The sequence below is a fragment of the Mustela erminea genome, chromosome 10 (assembly GCF_009829155.1).
Source record: "Mustela erminea isolate mMusErm1 chromosome 10, mMusErm1.Pri, whole genome shotgun sequence".
Lineage (NCBI taxonomy): Eukaryota > Metazoa > Chordata > Mammalia > Carnivora > Mustelidae > Mustela > Mustela erminea.
In genome coordinates, this window is record NC_045623.1 from 31,781,099 (window position 1) to 31,801,054 (window position 19,956).

The 19,956-nt window shown below is 36.5% G+C and overlaps 1 protein-coding gene across 3 annotated transcripts in view; it reads right to left on the reverse strand.

Annotated features, from left to right (window-relative positions):
• The window catches only part of BTBD8 (BTB domain containing 8), a 104,353-nt gene that overhangs the window by 29,754 nt on the left and 54,643 nt on the right, over positions 1-19,956 (reverse strand). Inside the window, exons 5-8 of one of the 3 annotated variants that reach the window (XM_032302106.1) lie at positions 16,784-16,873; positions 7,651-7,731; positions 6,318-6,414; positions 158-246 (exon numbers count right to left, since the gene is read on the reverse strand). In XM_032302106.1, the coding sequence (XP_032157997.1) occupies positions 158-246; positions 6,318-6,414; positions 7,651-7,731; positions 16,784-16,873 (357 nt within the window). Of the gene's footprint in view, positions 1-157; positions 247-6,317; positions 6,415-7,650; positions 7,732-7,852; positions 7,872-8,605; positions 8,696-16,783; positions 16,874-19,956 lie in introns of those variants that run through there. The other 2 variants (XM_032302107.1, XM_032302108.1) reach the window with 2 other exon arrangements.

The window sequence follows — 19,956 nt, forward strand, 5'->3', positions numbered from 1 at the left end:
GTCAATACTTCTCACAATTGTTACAACTAGTTAAGCCTTAAGCTACATACAATGTGCCCAAGAAAATAGGCCAGTTCCAAAATTTCCCAGAAAATTAGAAGAATGGAAGAACAAAATCCCTACATTAATAATATCAACACTACCTCATATCACTTACTTCATGCAGTCAGCAAAAAGGCTGTCCACTCCAACTGTATGAGCAATAATCAGGCACTCTAATACAGACGCCAACCTTCTGGGAACAGGCTAAAATTGATAGAAAACACCAAAGGTATTCTTTTTCAATTTACAGAGGCTAAAAGCATTTGGTTCATAAAGATGATCTGATCTATACACCTAAACTTCAGAATAAATATGTATAATTCAAAAGTCTGTTCTATTATATTTGAGTATCACTAACAACCTTTAGTCTTATAGAATAGCATTTGAGCTCTCTCAGCTGTCAGAATGCACACGTTTAATTCTAATTTAATTTAGCTTCATTTAACTTTTACTTAAATTCAATTTAATTAACATATACTGTGTTATTAGTTTCAGAGGTAGAATTTAGTGATTCATCAGTTGCATATAATACACAGTGCTTATCAAATCACATGCCCTCCTTAAAGCCTACCACTCAGTTACCCCATCCCCCCACCAACCTCTCCTCCAGCAACCCTCAGTTTCTTTCCTGGAGTTTAGAGTCTCTTATGGTTTGTCTCCCTCTCTGTTTTTGTCTTATTTTTCCTTCCCTTCCCCTGTATTCATCTATTTTGTTACTTAAATTCCACGTGAGTGAAATCGTATGGTATTTGTCTTTCTCTGCCTTATTTTGCTTACATTTAGCTTAATTTTTTAAAATAAAATGATGTAATAATTTCTAGAACATCACATTGCAATGCAACCATATGGTCTAATCTGCTTCCTAAAGTATAAATATACTTTAGTACGTGTGCAATGGGAGGTCCTACACTGACCTCAGACAAAACGAGAGAATTAGATCATAATTATGTAACATAGTTTTAAAAGCTCATATACAGAAATAAGGAATTAAAAGAAATAAAATATAGTTATAAATAGTGACAAGTCACTGCTCTTGGTGTTAAGCCTCTGTGCTACATATTGCCCGTATCATTTATTTTCAGGCTTTGGATTATTTCCTAAGACATCTATTGCTGATTAGGGTGAACAGAGTTCAACTTCTCTTTTTACACATTCATTTGTTGTAATGTGAGGCTTATACACTTAATAAAGATCACTGATCAATTTATGTATATGGTCTCTAAATGTGTCCCTCTGAAGATCTGCTCTCAGAGAACAGCAAAAGCTTCTTTAGAATCGTATTCAGCATTTCTAATAAGGTCAGTGATTTACAACTTTCAAAATTATGAATTGCTATTAATTTGAGTTTCTAATATGCTTCTCCTAAAATATCATATTGGTGTTTAGTAAATTGAATGTAAATATTTTGTCTTGCATATTAACAACTTGGTTAGTCCCTCTGAGATAACTGGAGGTACTCTGGATTATTCTAAAATTAGAAATGGCTGTCAGTATACAGATTATACAGTGATAATTCTATCAAGTTAAATACTTTGGTTTTCTGAACGACTTCAGATAATAGTATCAAACTCAGGGAAGAAATTACTGGTATAAATATAAAAACACCCAGTCTAAATAAACTGTAAAAGTAAAACAAGAGTTAAAAGTCCAGCAATCTGGGGCGCCTGGGTGGCTCAGTGGGTTAGGACGCTGCCTTCAGCTCAGGTCATGATCTCAGAGTCCTGGGATCGAGCCCCGCATCGGGCTCTCTACTCAGCGGGGAGCCTGCTTCCTCCTCTCTCTCTCTCTGCTTGTGATCTCTCTCTGTCAAATAAATAAAATCTTTTTTAAAAAAAAAAAAAGTCCAGCAATCTAATTTTATTTAGGAATAACCAACCTTTGATAATGTGCTGTCCATTAACTGATGTATAACTTAAGAAAAATTCCCATTAAAAATATTAAGATACAAAGTAACTTGGGGTGCGTAGATGGCTCAGTCCCTTAAGTGTCTGCCTTCAGCTTAGGTCATTATCCCAGGGTCCTAGACTCCAGCCCGGTGTCAGCCTCCCTGCTCCACAGAGAGCCTGCTTCTCCCTCTGCCTCTGCCCCTCCCCACTGCTTGTGCTCTCTCCCTCTCTCTCAAATAAATAAATAAAATTAAAAAAAAAAAAGTAACTTGCTGCTTAAAGCAGAGACTAGCAAACTATACTTGTGGGCCAATCAAGCCCACCACTGTTTTCGTGAATAAAATTTTATTTGAACATTGCTATGATGTTCATTTACATATTGTGTATAGTTGTTTTTGCTCCACAACAGCAGAGCTGAGTAGCTGTGATAGGGAACATATGGCCCACAGAGCCTACAATATTTGCTATCTGGCCTTTTACAGAAAAAGTTCACAGACCATTGGCTTAAGAGGTTAACTTTAGCTCTCTGAGAATTTTACTTATATAAAAATGCTAATTCCCAAGTATTTTGTAACAGGATGATTGACCTTTAGTCATTTTCAAAATCTGCTTGCAGAATTTGGGAAGACATATGTTTTTTTTTTTTTTAAATTTTTTTTTTAAAGATTTTATTTATTTATTTGAGAAAGAGACAGTGAGAGAGAACACGAGAGGCAAGAAGGTCAGAGGGATAAGCAGACTCCCCAGGGGACTCGATCCCAAGACTCTGGGACCGTGACCTGAACCAAAGGCAGTTGCTTAACCAACTGAGCCACCCAGGCGCCCCAAAACATATGTTTAAATTACCACCTAAAATGTGTTTTTAAAGAGGAGGCAAGGAGCACCTGGTTGGCTCAGTCAGTTAAATGTCTGACTCTTGGTTTCGGCTCAAGTTATGATCTTATGGATCATGGGATTGAGCCCCAACTGAGGCTCCACACTCTGCGAGAAGTCTGATGAAGAGTCTCTCCCTCTGAGCCTCCCCCCCACCTACTTGCACACCAGTGTGCTCTCTCTTGCTATTCGTAAAGTAAATAAATAAATCTTTAAAAAAAAAAAGAGGTGGCAAAAATTATATAATATAAAGCTAACTGTAGTTCTATAAATTAAGTCCAAAAATTTTAATTGTGTAAAAGGTAAAATTGTGAAGTTAATGAAATAACTAAAGCTTGTTAGTAGTTCCAGGGCCAGTTACCCATTACTTTATACCCAAATTTGTATTACTGCAGAGTGTGTTATAATAGGCTTACTATATTTAAGTCACCGCCAAGAAACTACATAATTGAGTTCTAGAAGTTAAAAAATTGTATTTGTATATTCATAAACATATATTGTAAACAATATATAAAGCAAAAAGTTTAAAGATCAAGTGATAAAATAAAAAATTACTGTCTCAAATGTCTGTTACCACAATATAGATGATATTAAAAGAAGCAAAATAAAGTGAAATAAGTTTTCAACAAAGTAGACTGACAATCTTTTTAAAATTTCACTTTCTTGGGGCACCTGGGTGGCTTAGTGGATTAAAGCCCCTGCCTTTGGCTCAGGTCATGATCTCAGGGTTCTGGGATTGAGCCCCACCTCAGGCTCTCTGCTCAGCAGGGAGCCTGCTTCCCTTCCTCTCTCTCTGCCTGCCTCTCTGCCTACTTGTGATCTCTGTCTGTCAAATAAATAAATAAAATCTTTAAAAAAAAATTAAAAAAATAAAATTTCACTTTCTTGTTTTAATCTCAACAAATATGCCTTTTGTGTTTTAAAAACTAAGTGAATTACTGTTATTTGTTAAGAGTTCACCCTGCCCTGGTGGTCTCCTGCAGACACATCCTCTTCAACTAGGCCTTCCTCCAAGTCTGCAGTAGGCTGATGTCACTGAGTTTGCTCTAATTAAGATGTTGATGGACTTTGCTGATGACTCTTTTAGGAGTCGACTTCACTCTAGCTTCTCAGTGGATAAAGATTCTTCTAGTGGTTCATGATGATCAGTGCTTCCCTAGGTGGGACACAGCATCATTTGACCCTGTACCAGCATCCTTTAATCTTCACAGAACCACTAAGGTCCTCTCCTTCCCTATCTACCATGTTAACTGGGATGTAGAGCAGATGCCCCATACTCTCTTCTATATATGATAATAGGAATTGTCCCTAATAACCAAGCTAGTACTGACTTCTCCCTTTAGAAATCCCCACATTTGAGTATACTCTCACTGGTTTCTCAGCCATATTCCAGACTCCAAGAAATCTCTTACCATTTTATTCTTTTTCTTTACTAAACTTTTTTTTAAAAGATTTTATTTGTTCATTTGATAGAGAGAGAGAAAGATAGAAGGAAGCAGAGAGAGAGGGAGAAGCAGACTCCCCGCTGAGCAGAGAGCCTGACATGGGGCTTGATCTTAGGACCCTGGGATCACGACCTGAGCTGAAGGCAGATGAGCCACACAGGTGCCCCATTTTCTTTTATTCTTAAATGGAAACTCCAGAGTGGGTTGATTTTATACATGTGGTATATGTCCATCTGAGGGTAATACCTATCTCCTCACTGCAGATACCCTCTATCTTTAATCTTTATTCAGGATATGTTTGTATCTCCCTCCTAACTTTAATTTGGCTGGGAAGATGGGGGAAGCAGATGAATGAGAAGGAAAATCTTTCATCAAAATCCTTAATCCTTCACCTTCTACAAAGCTGAGGACACCACAGACCACTCTTCTTCTTCTAGTTCCCTTACTTGTAACAACTGGAGTGAATGACTGATTAAAGGTAGCTGAGGAGTTTATAACTGTTTCTCTGTAAACTCTGAGTGAGTGGTAGTGGAGGTGGTGCTATATGCAACTATTCACTCAGTTACAACTTATACAGAGGTAGGCAAAGTCCTACCTAACACAAAAATCTAAATTTAAATATCATTCAAATTATTAAAATTACCTAATTACAATTCATACAATGCATACTGTGGTCTCAAGTACCCGGTAAGAAGGAAATGTTGAGGGGCACCTGGGTGGCTCAGTCATTAAGCATCTCCTTTCAGCTCAGGTCATGAAACCAGAGTCCTGGGATTGAGCCCTGCATTGGGCTCTCTGCTCTGCGGGAACCCTACTTCTCCTCTCCTACTCCTCTTGCTTGTGTTCCCTCTCTTACTGTGTCTCTCTCTTTCATATAAATAAATAAAATCTTAAAAAATTAAAAAAGAAAAAAGAAGGAAATGTTAATGTAAAACAATTCTTTTAAGATTTGTTTTTCTGGGGGCGCCTGGGTGGCTCAGTGGGTTAAACTTCTGCTTTCAGCTCAGGTCATGATCTCAGGGTCCTGGGATTGAGCCCTGCATCGGACACTCTGCTCAGCAGGGAGCTGCTTCCCCCCCTCTCTCTGCCTGCCTCTCTGCCTACTTAGGATCTCTGCCAAATAAATAAATAAATAATCTTAAAAAAAAAAAGATTTGTTTTTTTTGTTGATTATAAAAGTAATATATGGGGGTGCCTGGGTGACTCCAGTCAGTTAAGCGTCTGCCTTCAGCTCAGGACATGATCCCAGGGTCCTAGGACCCTAGGCAAGGCCACATCAGGCTCCTTGCCCAGTAGGGAACTTACTTCTCCCTCTCCGTCTGTCCCTCCCCCACTGCTCATGCTCTGTCTCTCTCTCTCTCTCTTCCATTCTCAAATAAATAAAATATTTTAAAAAGTAATACATGACCATTGTAGAAAATTTAGAAAATGTAAAAGATCATAAATTAGAAAATAAAAAATAACCTATCAGTCACAGAGTAAATTAAAACAATGGAGAATCTAAGAATAATGTACAAAATGACATCTGTACAAATGCATAGTATGAGATCCTTCTTTAGACAATAAATTTATGTTTGCATAAACTAAAGTTAAAGTTAGTGTTCATATTCCACCTGGGGAGACTGAGAGAATTATATTCCACCTCAAGTACATGCTATAAAGAGAAGTCAGAGGAAGGAACAGTGTACTTTCAGGGGAAAGGATCAGTGAAACACTTGTGATAAATGTGTTTGATAAATGGAGTAGGTAACTTTGGTCCTTGACTGTCTTCTCTTAATTCCAAACCCTGATTGAGTGCCAAGTGTATATTCTACCTTTAAATTATAAAGGATGCTCGTATGTCATCTTGATAAACGCATGTGAATTTTATTTTAGCTAAATAATCTGAATTAATTTCTGATTTTTGGCAAACATACTATACAAGCTGTTTCTCAACAAGAGTTCCCATAAATTAAACTGACTTAATATTTTAAGACTGAAAGCACTACTCACTACCAGAGTTAAAAATCCAGTAGGTAATAATGGGTGACTTTAAGCATTGGGTAAAAGATTTCTGAGACTCAATAATTACCTTCTGAAAGAAATTACAGTAATCTCTTCTTAAAATATAGATTGCTACTTCTTTTAGTCCTTCTAGTCCATACATATCAGCCATATTGAGTATCTGACTAAAATAAAAATAGATACATGTTAATTCTCCAATTTAAAAACCAAGAAATAACACACAATAATTTCCTGATAATATATAGTCTGTTTAGAAAAAATAATAATCTGAATTATTTTAACTCTAACTCCCTCTGCTATATAATAAATATCCTTTATGGGTAATAAAAAGGACACAGGTCAAAAATTGAAAGCACTGTCACATGACTTGGTTAGTGGAGAATAACAAGAAGTAAATTTGGAGATGTTTCAATCAAAATCCCCTCATATTTTCAGTGCCATATATATCAAAGTTCAGGAAGCTGCTTCGAAGGCTGTAAAAGTTACAAAACTCTTTGCAACAAATTTGTATAATAAAACCTTACTTGGGAGAAGGGTAATTAATTGATGCTTATTATAATGAAAATCCCTATCAATGACTCTGAGATTAGAAACAGTATCCAATGACTCATAGTTTCCACTGCTTCTTTCATTTGGCAAGTTTATTTCCCAGTACCACACTTCCTTTAGGTATTTAGGAAACCGACAAGCCTTGAGAGCATTATAAAATTTCATATAGGTTTCCAGGGGGGAAAACTTCAGTACTTAATCCCTGTGACTCATGACACTTTCCCTCCAAAATTATATTTATTCAGTTTGTAATTAAAGGAACCAATGAAAATTTAAATTAAAGGAGCAGCTTTCATTTGTTTGATATTAGTACAGCAATAAAAGAAGAGGACATCAAAAAAAATAGAAGAGCAAGGTATATTTCACTTTCCAGAATGATTTTAGCAATTTAGATGGCATATCACTGAAGAGCTCCATAACCACTGTTGTTCTTCAGGATACCTATATTCTTGAAGTAATTTTAAGATTTTTCTTTTTCCTTTTCTTTTGCTGCTTAACAGAGTAATCCTAAAATCTAAAAATAAAGTGGTAAGATAAATGTTCAAAATTTGATAAAGATTCGATTTTACTTTATAAAAACCTATTTCTATTTTCCAAAACAAATATAAGCATTTTTGAACAAAATAAGAGTCAAATACTTTTCTTAGTCTTCTAACTGTGAATTGCTAGATCATCTTTTTCTTCTAAATAAGGTGATCTACTGTTTTTAGATATTCCCAACACACAAGATATGGCAAAATAATAAATGTGAAGCTTTCACTTCACTGATACTTTACAACATAGCTCAACAAAGCAGAAACCACAAAGTATTAAAACTTTTATATTTAAAATCACTAAAAAGTAATACATACCCAACATTAGCTTTGTTTGGAAAGTCCAAAGTTCCTCCATATATAAAATGCATCATAACAGTCATTTCTACATGGTTTATACTAAAAAATAAAAGAAAACTTAATTCAAATCCAGAAATAATTAAAGTTTAACTGATATCAATGATACATTCTATTTTCTCATAAAATTTTAGTCAAGATAAAGTTTTAATCTCACTTTTACCTGAAGAATATATTCTTCAAATAATATCCATGCAGTTATTCCATTAATCTAAAATGAAGTATAAATGCAGCTATAGATTTTTATATGTTACACAATGTTATTAATATGTTATTAAATCACTGGTACCTGTTGAGCATCTTCTGTAATGAACTTTTATTTATTTTTTATTTATTTATTTGACAGAGAAAGCGAGAGAACACAAGCAGGGAGACAGCAGAGGGAGAGGGAGAGCAGGCTCCCTACTGAGCAGGGAGCCCAGAAAGGGTCTCAATCCCAAGACTCGTGATCCGAGCTGAAGGCAGACACTTAACCAACTGAGCCACCCAGGTGTCCCTGTAACAAACTTTTAGAGTTAGAAGGGATCTGAGAAGTCACAATACAATCTCTCGCTCATTAGAAAATCCTCTCCTCAGCATCACTGGCAAATGGCCTCTGGTCTTCTTAAAGCCCCAGATAAACAACTCTATCCACTAGAAAGATTCTTGTTATGCTGTACAGATTTCTGAACTTGTAATACCTATCCAGCTGCTCTAGTTTGACCAAAATCCCTGTTACATAGGTGAAAAGTAAAGACATGACTTAAGAAGTAGCCTGGAGGGATAATTTTTAGTCCTACTAACTACTGGATCTCAAACTGAATTCATGGCCTCCTTCCTCTTTCCCACCTCCCCCAGTACCCCAGATTCAGTCTCCTTTCTGCTATTCCCATTTTGTTCATAGTACTGTTATAGGGCTTTTTGCATCTTGTCTCACCCTCTGCCTCTGTGCCAAGGGGACTGAATTATCTGGTTCATGGGCAACAATCACTGGTCATTGGTCAGGAGGAGCTCAAGATGAGAGGTAACTGGATTTCCTTTTTCCTTCTTCTCTGCTGAACAAGTATGAAGAAGTGATTGGGAAGAAGTGCATCTACAACAAATGTCAAACTTACTTTCAGGTGGGTTGTCATAGAAGGGACATAGTAAGCAAGTAAACTTTGGTTCTTACATTAACACACATTTTACTGCTTTAACAGTTTTTATCAGTAATAAAGGAAATTTAGGGCACCTGACTGGCTCAGTTAAGTATTGACCTTTGATTTTGGCGTTAGGTCATGATCTCAGAGTCATGAGATGGAGCCCTCATAGGACTCTCTGCTCAGTGGGAAGTCGGCTTGAGATTCTTTCCCGCTCTCTCTCCCTCTGCCCCGCCCCTGGTTGCACACACATTTTCTCTAAATTAAATAAATAAAATCTTTTAAAAATAATAACATAAATGCTTTCTTACTTGATCTGCTAGTTCTCTCATATTATTTTGAACAGGAATAGAGCATATTATTCACCCACCCACCTCAACTCTAATACCATCTAGATTATAAACCATAAACCTAGAGTCTGAGATTCTTCTTAATTCCTTCCTTCATTATATCCCACCACTTATACCTTCAAAAATTCTTCAAATCAGCCTCTTCTATTTCTCTTCTAATTACTCTGGGTTAGCCTCTTATTTTCTCTCATCTGTACTATGATTATATGTTCTCTCTCACGGGGGTTTCCTCCCTGAAATAATCCTTTCATATCCCATTTCCCATACTAGTATTAGACTGAAAACCCTTCCACAATTCTCCACAGCCCATAGAAAAAAAGTCCAAATTCCTTAGCTTGGTATATAGTGTTCTTTTATCATCTGACCTCTAGTTCTCCCTCTCTAGCAACTGTTCCAAGGTAAATGAACATATTTATCATTTCCTATACCTGAACTACTTATAATTCCTTATACATCTATGCCTTAGTATAACTGTTTACTGTTTAAAATGCTGTCCCTCTCTACTTATTTCATCTTTTGGACACTAGACATGTGGCTTTTTATCTCTGAATGTTTCTTCAATGTCCCCAAAGCAAAAAAAAAAAAAAACTGAATGGTAAACAGTAATAACTAACATTCATTGAGCACTTATGAGCCAGTTACTGAGCTAGTAAGTATTTTGAGTGCCATTTGCTCATTTTATCAACATAATAACTAACAACATATATTATTATTATTTATTATAATGAAAAACTGAAATTAAGTAACTTGCCCATAGCCAAAAGGCTAGTGATACACTATAAGTCCAGGCTGACTGACTCTAAAGTGTAGGCTCTAAAGCAGTACACTACACTATACATTTCCATTATCACATTTATCAAACTGACTTGTAATATTTTTGTTTACACGTTTGTTTCTCCTTCTAGACTAAGTTCTGTTAGGGCAGGCTGTGTCTTAGATTCATCCTTGCATTTCTAGTAGCAGCTGAATGTCAGCATTCATTCAATACCCCCCAGAATGAGAAGAATTTTCTTCACTCACACAATATAGGAGCTATGCAGTGGAATCAGTGGGAACAGTGCTGATAACATTCCTACAGGGTTTTTTTTTTTTTTGTGTGTGTGTGTGTTTTTTAAGATTTTTATTTATTTATTTGGCAGACAGAGATCACAAGTAGGCAGAGAGGCAGGCAGAGAGAGAGAGGAAGGGAAGCAGGCTCCCTGGTGAGGAGAGAGCCGATGCGGGACCCAATCCCAGGACCCTGGGATCATGACCTGAGCCGAAGGCAGAGGCTTTAACTCACTGAGCCACCCAGGCGCCCTCCTACAGTTTTTAAAGAATTTTATCTAATATCTGCTAAAGGAAAGAAAGAAGGCAGGCAAGAAGAAAAGAAATAAAGTTCCACAGGGAAGGACTCAGAAAAGTGTCTGATTCTATTGTCTTTATATAACATATGCTCAGTAAATGTTAGAAGAATGTTTAATGAATGGCTTATTAAGGCACTTACGGCATCTTCCTAACCCTTCAGAGGAATATTGCATTGAAAATACACAAGTATTTTTCAATTAATTTTATACAAATTTACTGTCTTCTACAATGGCTAAGTACTGGTTTCTGCTGTTTAAGAAACTCCACATCTTTAATACGTAGGAAAAAAGTTTAATCTCTACATATTCTCATTTTTATATTATGGATATGAGAAAATTTGGTCTCAGAATAATTATGTCACATTAATTGTAGTCTGTTAATCCAGAACACTAGCATAATCACTAGAATTTATACTATTCCATGCACCTCTCCTCAAAATTTCAAGGGCCATTCTTATTGTTAGTGAGAACTGATCATTTATGTTTAAATAACAGTTTCTTTCAAGACTTGACATATATAAGTAAAAGATAACACTGACTAAATAAAAACAAAAGTAGTTTTGTTAAAATAAATTGCAAACTCTAGATATTTGAGCTTATATATCAATATATATGATAGTTATAAAAATGACAAGAAACCATTTTCCTGCAGCTTTACAGATGTTTTACTAAGCTGCATTCTCATTACATTGTTGTAAGTCATTTGCATTTTTACTAAAAGTACTTATAATGACATAATCAACTGGCCTAGAAAAACAACAAATCACTTCAAAAGCCTACAGTTTAAATGGAAAGACTGAAAGCACTATCAAAATTTAAATGTTTACTGTTTAAAAATGCTGTCCCTCTCAGAATAAAAGCTTTTAGGATATAAAAACATTGCATAGACTCAAGGAGAAAAATCTATTAGAGCTCTAAGACCAGAGAATAAACATGTACCTCATCTGCTAAAATCTCTGTGCTTCATGAGTGCTTCCTAAAGTTTAAGGATTCTTTGTGTGTGGGCTAAAGTAATATAAGGACTCACTCATAAGTTAGTTCATTCACATTCAAAATTTATTGAATGACAGGCTCTATTCTAGACCTTGAGGCTATAAGCAGCTTACATTTTAGAGGGAGGACATGGAGAGTAAATATATAAACAAAGATATAAAGAAGACAATTTTAATAGTGAAAAGTGCCATGAAAATAACACAATAGGATAACATAAAAGGGGGTAACTGGAGATTTGGGCTATAGTTAACTTTTGGTGGGACAGTATGGAAAAAAACCGAGGAGCCAGATCATATAGGATCTTACAGGCTGTGCTAAAGATTTGGGTTTGATTTTAACTGTGATGAGGAGGCACTGAACAATTTTGGTCAGAAGAGAAATCTATCTAGTTTATATTTTAGAAGATCATCCTGAAAATTCAGTGCAATCCCAGGAATCTCCAAGGGAGTTAAGAAAATCTAAATTTTTGCTCCAAAGCCCCAAGCCACCACGGAAAGACTTATATTTACATAAGATGTAAATATGTGGAGTTAGTTATATTGGCTGTGGTTCAATTTCCAGTGCAGGATGTGGAAAATTTCCCCCTCTTCCACCAAAACTGGAGGATTTCCTTTTACCTCCCAAAACCATGGCATAGGTAGAACTAGGATTAGGGACTCTGCTATTCCTATCTCAATTTATTGAAGGCCGTCCCTCTTGAAAAATATCATGTGCATTATGTCTACGAGTTACCAATTCATTAAAAACACTATGATTCTTTTCTGTAAGGAAAGACAGGAATTCATTCTAATCTACTGCAAAAAACATCCTGCATACATTGCAATATAACAATGGCACAGTTCCAAAAAGGGCTACTGATCAAGCAAAGCAGGCACTGCTGTCCTGGTATTGGTAATGGCCCTTACTTGAACCCTTTTCTCGCCAGAAAATGAGAATAATCTAATCTAGGGAAGAAGAAAAGACAAGTATTAGTAAACATTATATACTACATACCAAGTACTATCTTGTTTAATCCTTTCAATAACCTTAGGAAACTCAGGTAAGGCAAGCAATGTCCCTAAACTAATGTAACAAGTTAGGACTGATGTTGGAATGTCTATAATGACACGAAAGTCCATGATCTTTCTACTATACTACATTACCCATGGAAACATCCACCCAAGTTTACAATATAGGCTAATGTGAAGTAAGAACTATTTTGTAGGTTACTTTGGTATAATATAAAAATTCCTGGGGCGCCTGCGAAAGCGCTGCTTTCAGCTCAGGTCATGATCTCAGGGTCCTGAGATCAAGTACCGCATCGGGATCTCTCCTCAGCAGGAAGCCTGCTCCCCCCTCTCTCTCTCTGCCTACCCTGCTTCCCTCTCTCTCTCTCTCTGCCTACTTGTGATTTCTCTCTCTGTCAAATAAATAAATAAAATCTTTTAAAAATATATATATAAAAAGTCCAAAAAGTAGTGATTTTTTTTTCAAGCTTTATTTATTTATTTTGGAGAGACAGAGATTGTGTGTGTGTGTGTGTGTGTGTGTGTGTGTGTGTGTGCAGGAGTTGGGGGGAGGGGCAGAAAGAGAGGAAGAGAAAAAATCCTTCAAGCAGACTCCCCTCTGAGTACGAAGCCTGATGAGGGGCTCGATCTCATACCCACTGAGATCATGACTTGAGCCGAAACCAAGAGCCAACTGCTCAACTAAAACAAGTTTAGCTACTTACATTTGGCTTTCCCTTGAGCAAGCTACTAAAGTTGGTCAGTGGTAGTCAAGCCAGATTATAAGAGGAGATATTTATCCATCATATCCATCATTATCAAGGATGGAAAATTACATATAAGGTAATGGAGACCACTAGTTGATGGTACTACTTCTTTCTTGTCTATGGACCTCGTAAGTAGGCTTCACCTTCAAAAGGCTGTGGGTTTTGAATGTTTAATCTGATCTCTCATGAGGGCTGATTAGGGACTGCTTTTATTCCTACAGCTTAACTCCAAGGTCATCTTAAACAATATAAAACAGATAAAAGTGGAGCAGCTAAGGTTGAAGGAGTGCCCCTTCACATACACATTTCCCCTGAGATCCCAATCCCATGCCACATGTTCCCTAACATACCTGCCAAGAACTTTAGGGTCCTATAGGATAAGGTTTGAAAATCACGGATTTAAACAGTGGAGCAGAAGAGTAGTCTGCACTAACTCAAGAGTTCCCATGCCAGTGGGAAAGTTCTAAATTCTCCAGTTACTGTGGTGGAATGGACACTGAATTAAGTATCAAAAACCATGTGATTTATATTCAGCATGGGCACTTATTTAGGAGGTGACTCCAGGAAGATATTTAATTTAACTGATCTTGTTTTTATTCATCTGCAATATATGAATACACCTGCTCTCTGAAAGACTGATTCTAAAAATTAAAGGGCATAGTAAATGTAGAAGAAGCCCAGAAAATACATGGTGTTACTGTAAGGTATTATTACTGCTGAGGACAGAATCTATTTGGAGAAAGGAAGAAAGAGTTACATAATAGGCATCAGATAGTAGAAGCTGTCACTAAACCTATAAGGGACTAAGATTCCTTCCAGAAAAAAAATTAGACATGTGCTTTCTCTAAATTATTTTCCCTTGCTGTAGAATTAAGATCCTATAATCATATCCTTCTTTTGACTTTCATCTCACTACACAGAATCATGTGATTTTTTTTAACAAATGTCAAAAGTTGCATTTTTGAGTCAAATTAGTGTTATCTCTTTATTTAAATTCCTATTAAATTCAGTTCTAATAAGAGTGGATCGACAGTTCTTTAAAATAATGTCTAAAAAATGTGAAACACAGTCCCTGGACAAGTTTCCAAAATTATACCAGTGTAGACTCTGGCCTCTACTAGTACTATTCTTTCTATATTCAGTGGATATTTTAAATTCATCATAAAAAAAGAGATCTTAACAGTAGGATATATACATTTCAGATTGTTTTTCAATAGTGATGATAAAATTTCACTGCTCCATCTATACATTCCTTTTGCCCACAGGATAATAAACTAGGTTGGCATATAAAATCTTCCATAATCAGAAACCACCTGGTTGCCAAAGGCAGGGGGTAGGAGGGTGGGCGAAAGGTAAAGGTGTTCAAGAGGTATAAATTTCTAGTTATGACAAATAAATCCTAGGGATATAATTTATAGCATGGTAACTATAGTTAACAATACTATGTTATGTATATGAAAGTTGCTAAGAGAGTACATTTCAAAAATTCTCATATGAAAAATACATGTTGTAATATATACATAAATCAAATCATTATGTTGTATACCTGAAACGAATACATGTTAAATATCAATTACTTCTCAATTAAAATTTGTTTAAGTAAGTTTAAAAAAAAGAGCAGCCCATGGAAAAATAGGGAAACAGGGTTACTTAGAGTAAATATATTTTTTTTAACATCACCAAAGCAATTCATGTAATGTTTTAATGCTGTAGTAGCGAGGGACAATCCATTATTGTCTCTTTATTTCACTAGTCTTTTTTTTTTCTTTAAAAAACACACTATAATAAGGGCATCCACATAATTCCATGGATACATAATTGAAATCACTAATGGTGGCAGCTGGTGAAATTACATCCAAAAGACAGGTTGCAAAATACATTTAGATATGCATATTGAGACTGTAGTAGTATAATTAAAACACAATCTTCAAAGGGCCCTAGTATGAAGAAAATGGGGTTGGGTCCTTTTGCATGTGCCTGATTTCTACTAAATGAATAAAATATGAAAAAAGGACAAAATAAAAACATATTATATATTCTTATAAATAATATTTCAAGACTCCATCTTTTATAGAGTGAGAAATTACAAAATGATAAGCATTTGGATATATGTTCTGCAACCAAGAATCCAGATCATAGGCCAGGGTGACAAATAAATGGTAAGACTTTATCAATACTTTCCATGCATCCATTGTCATGGAATTGCCACTATCACTATTCTACACCCAAACCTCTGGCTAAGATGCGGAGCTGAGAGTTTCCCTCAGAACTCCCAGGCAATTTTCCTACTGAGAAAGCCCTCCCCCATACTACAGAATCTCACAGAGATCATCTGTGACCAAAAAAGGTTCCTTCTTACCATTTAAGGTACTAGTTCATCTTTCATAACTATCTTGGCAGTTTATATAAACCCCCACCATTGTGCAGATTCACCATTGCCTCATGGTAGTTCAATGAAATCCACACCTATCCAAGTTATTCTTTAAAAAAGAAAAAAGAAAATAAAAGAAAAGTAAAGAAACTACCTTTTGTAGACTGAATATTTACAGCCCCACCCATTCAAATTGATATACTGAGGCCTAACTCTCCAACGTGGCTATATTTAGAATCGCGGCTTTTAAGGAATTAAGGTTGACTGAGGTAATAGGGTGGGGCCCTCCCTAATGTACTAAAATTAGTGTTCTTGGGGCACTTAGGTGGCTGTCCGTGAAGCGTCTGCCTTCGGCTCAGATAATGATCCCAAGATCCTGGGATGGAGCCCTACATCAGGCTTTCTGTTCAGCAGAGAGCCTGCTTTTCCCTCTCCCTCTGCCTGCTGCCCTACCTGCTTTTGCAGTCAAATAAATAAATAAATAAATAAATAAAGTATTAAAAAAAAATTAGGGACACCTGTGTGGCTCAGTTGTTAAGCATATGCCTTCAGCTCAGGTCATGATCCCAGGATCCTGGGATGGAGCCCCACATCAGGCTCCCTGCTCAGCAGGAAGCCTGCTTCTCCCTCTCCCATTCCTACTCCTTGTGTTCCCTCTCTTGTTGTGTCTCTCTCTGTCAAATAAATAAATAAAATCTTTTTAAAACATTAAAAATAAAATAAAATCAGGGTACTTATATAAGATACACCAGAGAGCTCTCTCTTTCTCCCTCTCGCTTCTTTTCATCTCTTCATGCACCCATGCACTAAGGAAAGGCCAGTCATTAAGCTCATACAAAGAACCAGCGGTCTGCAACCCTAGTAAGAGCTCTCACAAGACACAAACCTTGCTGGCACTCTGATCTTGCCAAACTGTGAGAAAATAAATTTTTGTTATTTAAGCCACCTAGTAGTAGTATTTTGTTATAAGAGTCTGAGAAGACTGACACATTATCTCTATTGCTAAATGCTTCATACTAACTCTCATTTTCACAAGATGTACTTTGATGAATTTCACAACATGAGAAACATTTCATTGAACACATGGGGAAATCAGATTCATAAAAAGTGCTTTGTATGAAGTATTATTTGTAGGCAAGCTGCCTTGTAAGAATTATGCTTACCCTTGAAGAGTTATGTACTCTTGGGAGCTTTCAGCCCAACAGCCACTCAGCATTGCAGCAAAATAACTAGATCTGGCACTTAAAATGGCTCTAAAGGGAAGGGGAGGGGAAAAAACACAGGTAAACATTTATGTACTATGCAAAATATAATTTTTATGAAACTCTACATCTTTTCAAAAACCTTATTTTTTATTAACATATAATGTATTATTTGTCTCAGGGATATAGGTCTGTGACTCATCAGTCTTAACACAATTCACAACACTTACTGTAGCACATACCCTCCCCAATGTCCATAACCCAGCCACCCTATCTCCCCCCACCCCCGAGCAACCCTCAGTTTATTTTCTGAGATTAAGAGTCTCCTACAGTTTGTCTCCCTCCCTGGTCCCATCTTGTTTCATTTTTTTCCCTCCCTACCCACCCTGGCCCCTCACCCTATCTCTCAAATCCCTCATATCAGAGAGATCACATGATAATTGTCCTCCTCTGATTGACTTATTTCGCTTAGCACAATATCCTCTAGTTCCATCCACGTCATTGCTAATGGCAAGATTTTGGCTTTTTGATGGCTGCATAGTATTCCATTGTATATATATCCCACCTCTTCCTTATCCATTCATCAGTTGATGGACATCTAGGTTCTTTCCATAGTTTGGCTATTGTGGACATTGCTGCTATAAACATTTGTGTGCACATACCCTTTTGGATCACTCCATTTGTATCTTTAGGGTAAATACCCAAGAGTGCAATTGCTGGGCCGTAGGGCAGCTCAATTTTCAACTTTTTGAGGAACCTCCATGCTGTTTTCCAGAGTGGCTGCACCAGCTTCATTCCCACCAACAGTGTAGGAGGGTTCCTCTGAAACTCTAAATCTTAACTCTTTAAACATAATAATCTATTTGTCTTGTTTGTATTTACTGGTAGGATTATAATAATAAAAATTATAAACTTATATTTATACCTAAATTTTGTTTTGTTTTGTTTTTTAGAGAGAGAGCACATGCATGAGTGGGGTGGAGAGGTGGAGGGAGAGGAGAAGGAGGAGGAAGACAGAGAATTTTAAGAGGTTCCACACCCAGCAGGGAACCTGACATGGGGCTTTATCTCACAAGCCTGAGATCATGACCTGAGCTGAAATCAAGAGTTGGACACAATCAATTAAGCCACCCAGGCACCCTAATATACCTAAATATTTTGGTTATTTAATTAGAACATTAATTCCAATGTCCTTTTTATCTTTTTTATTTTTTCCTCTTAAAGCTCTTTACCTTTAATAATGATTGAAACTGTTTTCATGAGTAAGAGTAATAAATTATTTGCAAATGGAGAAATAAAGAACAAAAGATGTTATTTAACATTTTAAGGGAGTATTAATAAGAAAGGCACTAGAACCATAAAGGTCCTGAGTTCAAGTTCAGAATTTATCCAATTGTGCTAAAGAAAAGCAGTATCTTAGATGTGAGAAATAATAAAAAAGATATTTTCTTTTGAATTTCATTCTACCTTCTCACATAAAATGTCCATTCATTCTTTAATTCAACAAGTATGTATAATAGTGCTAGGCACTATTATAAGTGCTAGGAATATAGCACTAAAGGAGATACACAGAACAATGTTATATTCTAGTGGAGAATGGTATGGAAGAATGGAGAGCTAGAAGGAGAAGAAAAATATGCTTCTGGCAATGGTTTACTAGGTTGTCTCAGATCAACACTCCTGAAAACAGCTGGGGAAAAAAGGGAAATACATATAAATATATATATACATAAATATATAGAAATTTTTTTAAGAAAGCAAGAATGATTTGAAAGCATCAGAAAGATACCATCTTGGTAGATTTCGAGACAAATTATAAGAGAGAAAACAAAAGAGCAGATCCAAGTTTTTTTTTTTTTTAAAGATTATTTACTTATTAGAGAGAGAGAGAGAGATCGCAAGGAGGCAGAGAGGCAGGCAGAGAGGGGGGAAGCAGGCTCCCTGCTGAGCAGAGAGCCCAATGTGGGGCTTGATCCCAGGACCCTGAGATCATGACCTGAGCCGAAGGCAGACACTCAACTGACTGAGCCACCCAGGCACCCCCCAAGTATTTTTTTTTAAGATTTTATTTATTTGAGAGAGGCAGGCACGGTGAGAGAGGGAACACAAACAGGGGGAGTGGGAAAGGGAGAAGCAGGCTTCCTGTTGAGCAGGGAGCCCTATGTGGGGCTTGATCCCAGGACCCTGGGATCATGACCTGAGCCGAAAGTATACGCTTACCAACTGAGCCACCGAGGTGTCCCTGACCCAAGTATTTTAGGTAACTTTTTCCATTGAGGTAACTGCCAATATCTCTTATGAACACAGATGCAAAAATCCTTAACAAAATATTAGTAAACCAGATCCAAAAATCACTCACTACGATCAAGTGGGATTTATTACTGAGATGCAAATGCAAGGGTGATTCAGTAACTGCAAATCAATCAAAGCAATACATCACATCAACACAAGTAGGATAAAATCCATATAATCATTTCAGTAGATGCCAAAAAAGCATTTGACAAAGTACACCATCCATTCATGATAAAAATCCTCAAGAGAGTAGGTTTAGAGGGAACATACCTCAACGTAAGGGCCACACATAAAAAACACACAGCCATCATCATACTCAATGGTGAGAGAGCTCTCCCCTAAGGTCAGGAACATGACAAGGATGTCCACTCTCACCACTTTTATTAAACGTAGTACTGAAAGTCCTAGTGACAGCAATTGGACAAGAAAAAGAAATAAAAGGCATCCATATTAATGAGGAATAAGTAAAACTGTCACCATTTGCAGATGACATACTATATATAGCAAACCCTAAAGACTCCACCAAAATTCCATTAGAACTGATAAATGAATTCAGTAAGGTCACAGGACATATAATCATTATATAGAAATCCACTGCATTTCTATACACTACTAATGAAGTATCAGAAAGAGAAACAAGAAAACAATCCCATTTATAATTGTAGTAAAAACAGTAAAAGATACCTAGGAATAAACCTAACCAAAGAGGTGAAAGATCTGTACTCTGAAAACTATAAAACACTGAAAACAGAAACTGAAGACAACATCAAAAAATGGAAAGATTCTCCATGCTCATGGATTGGATGGACAAATATTATTAAAATGTCTAGGGGTGCCTGGGT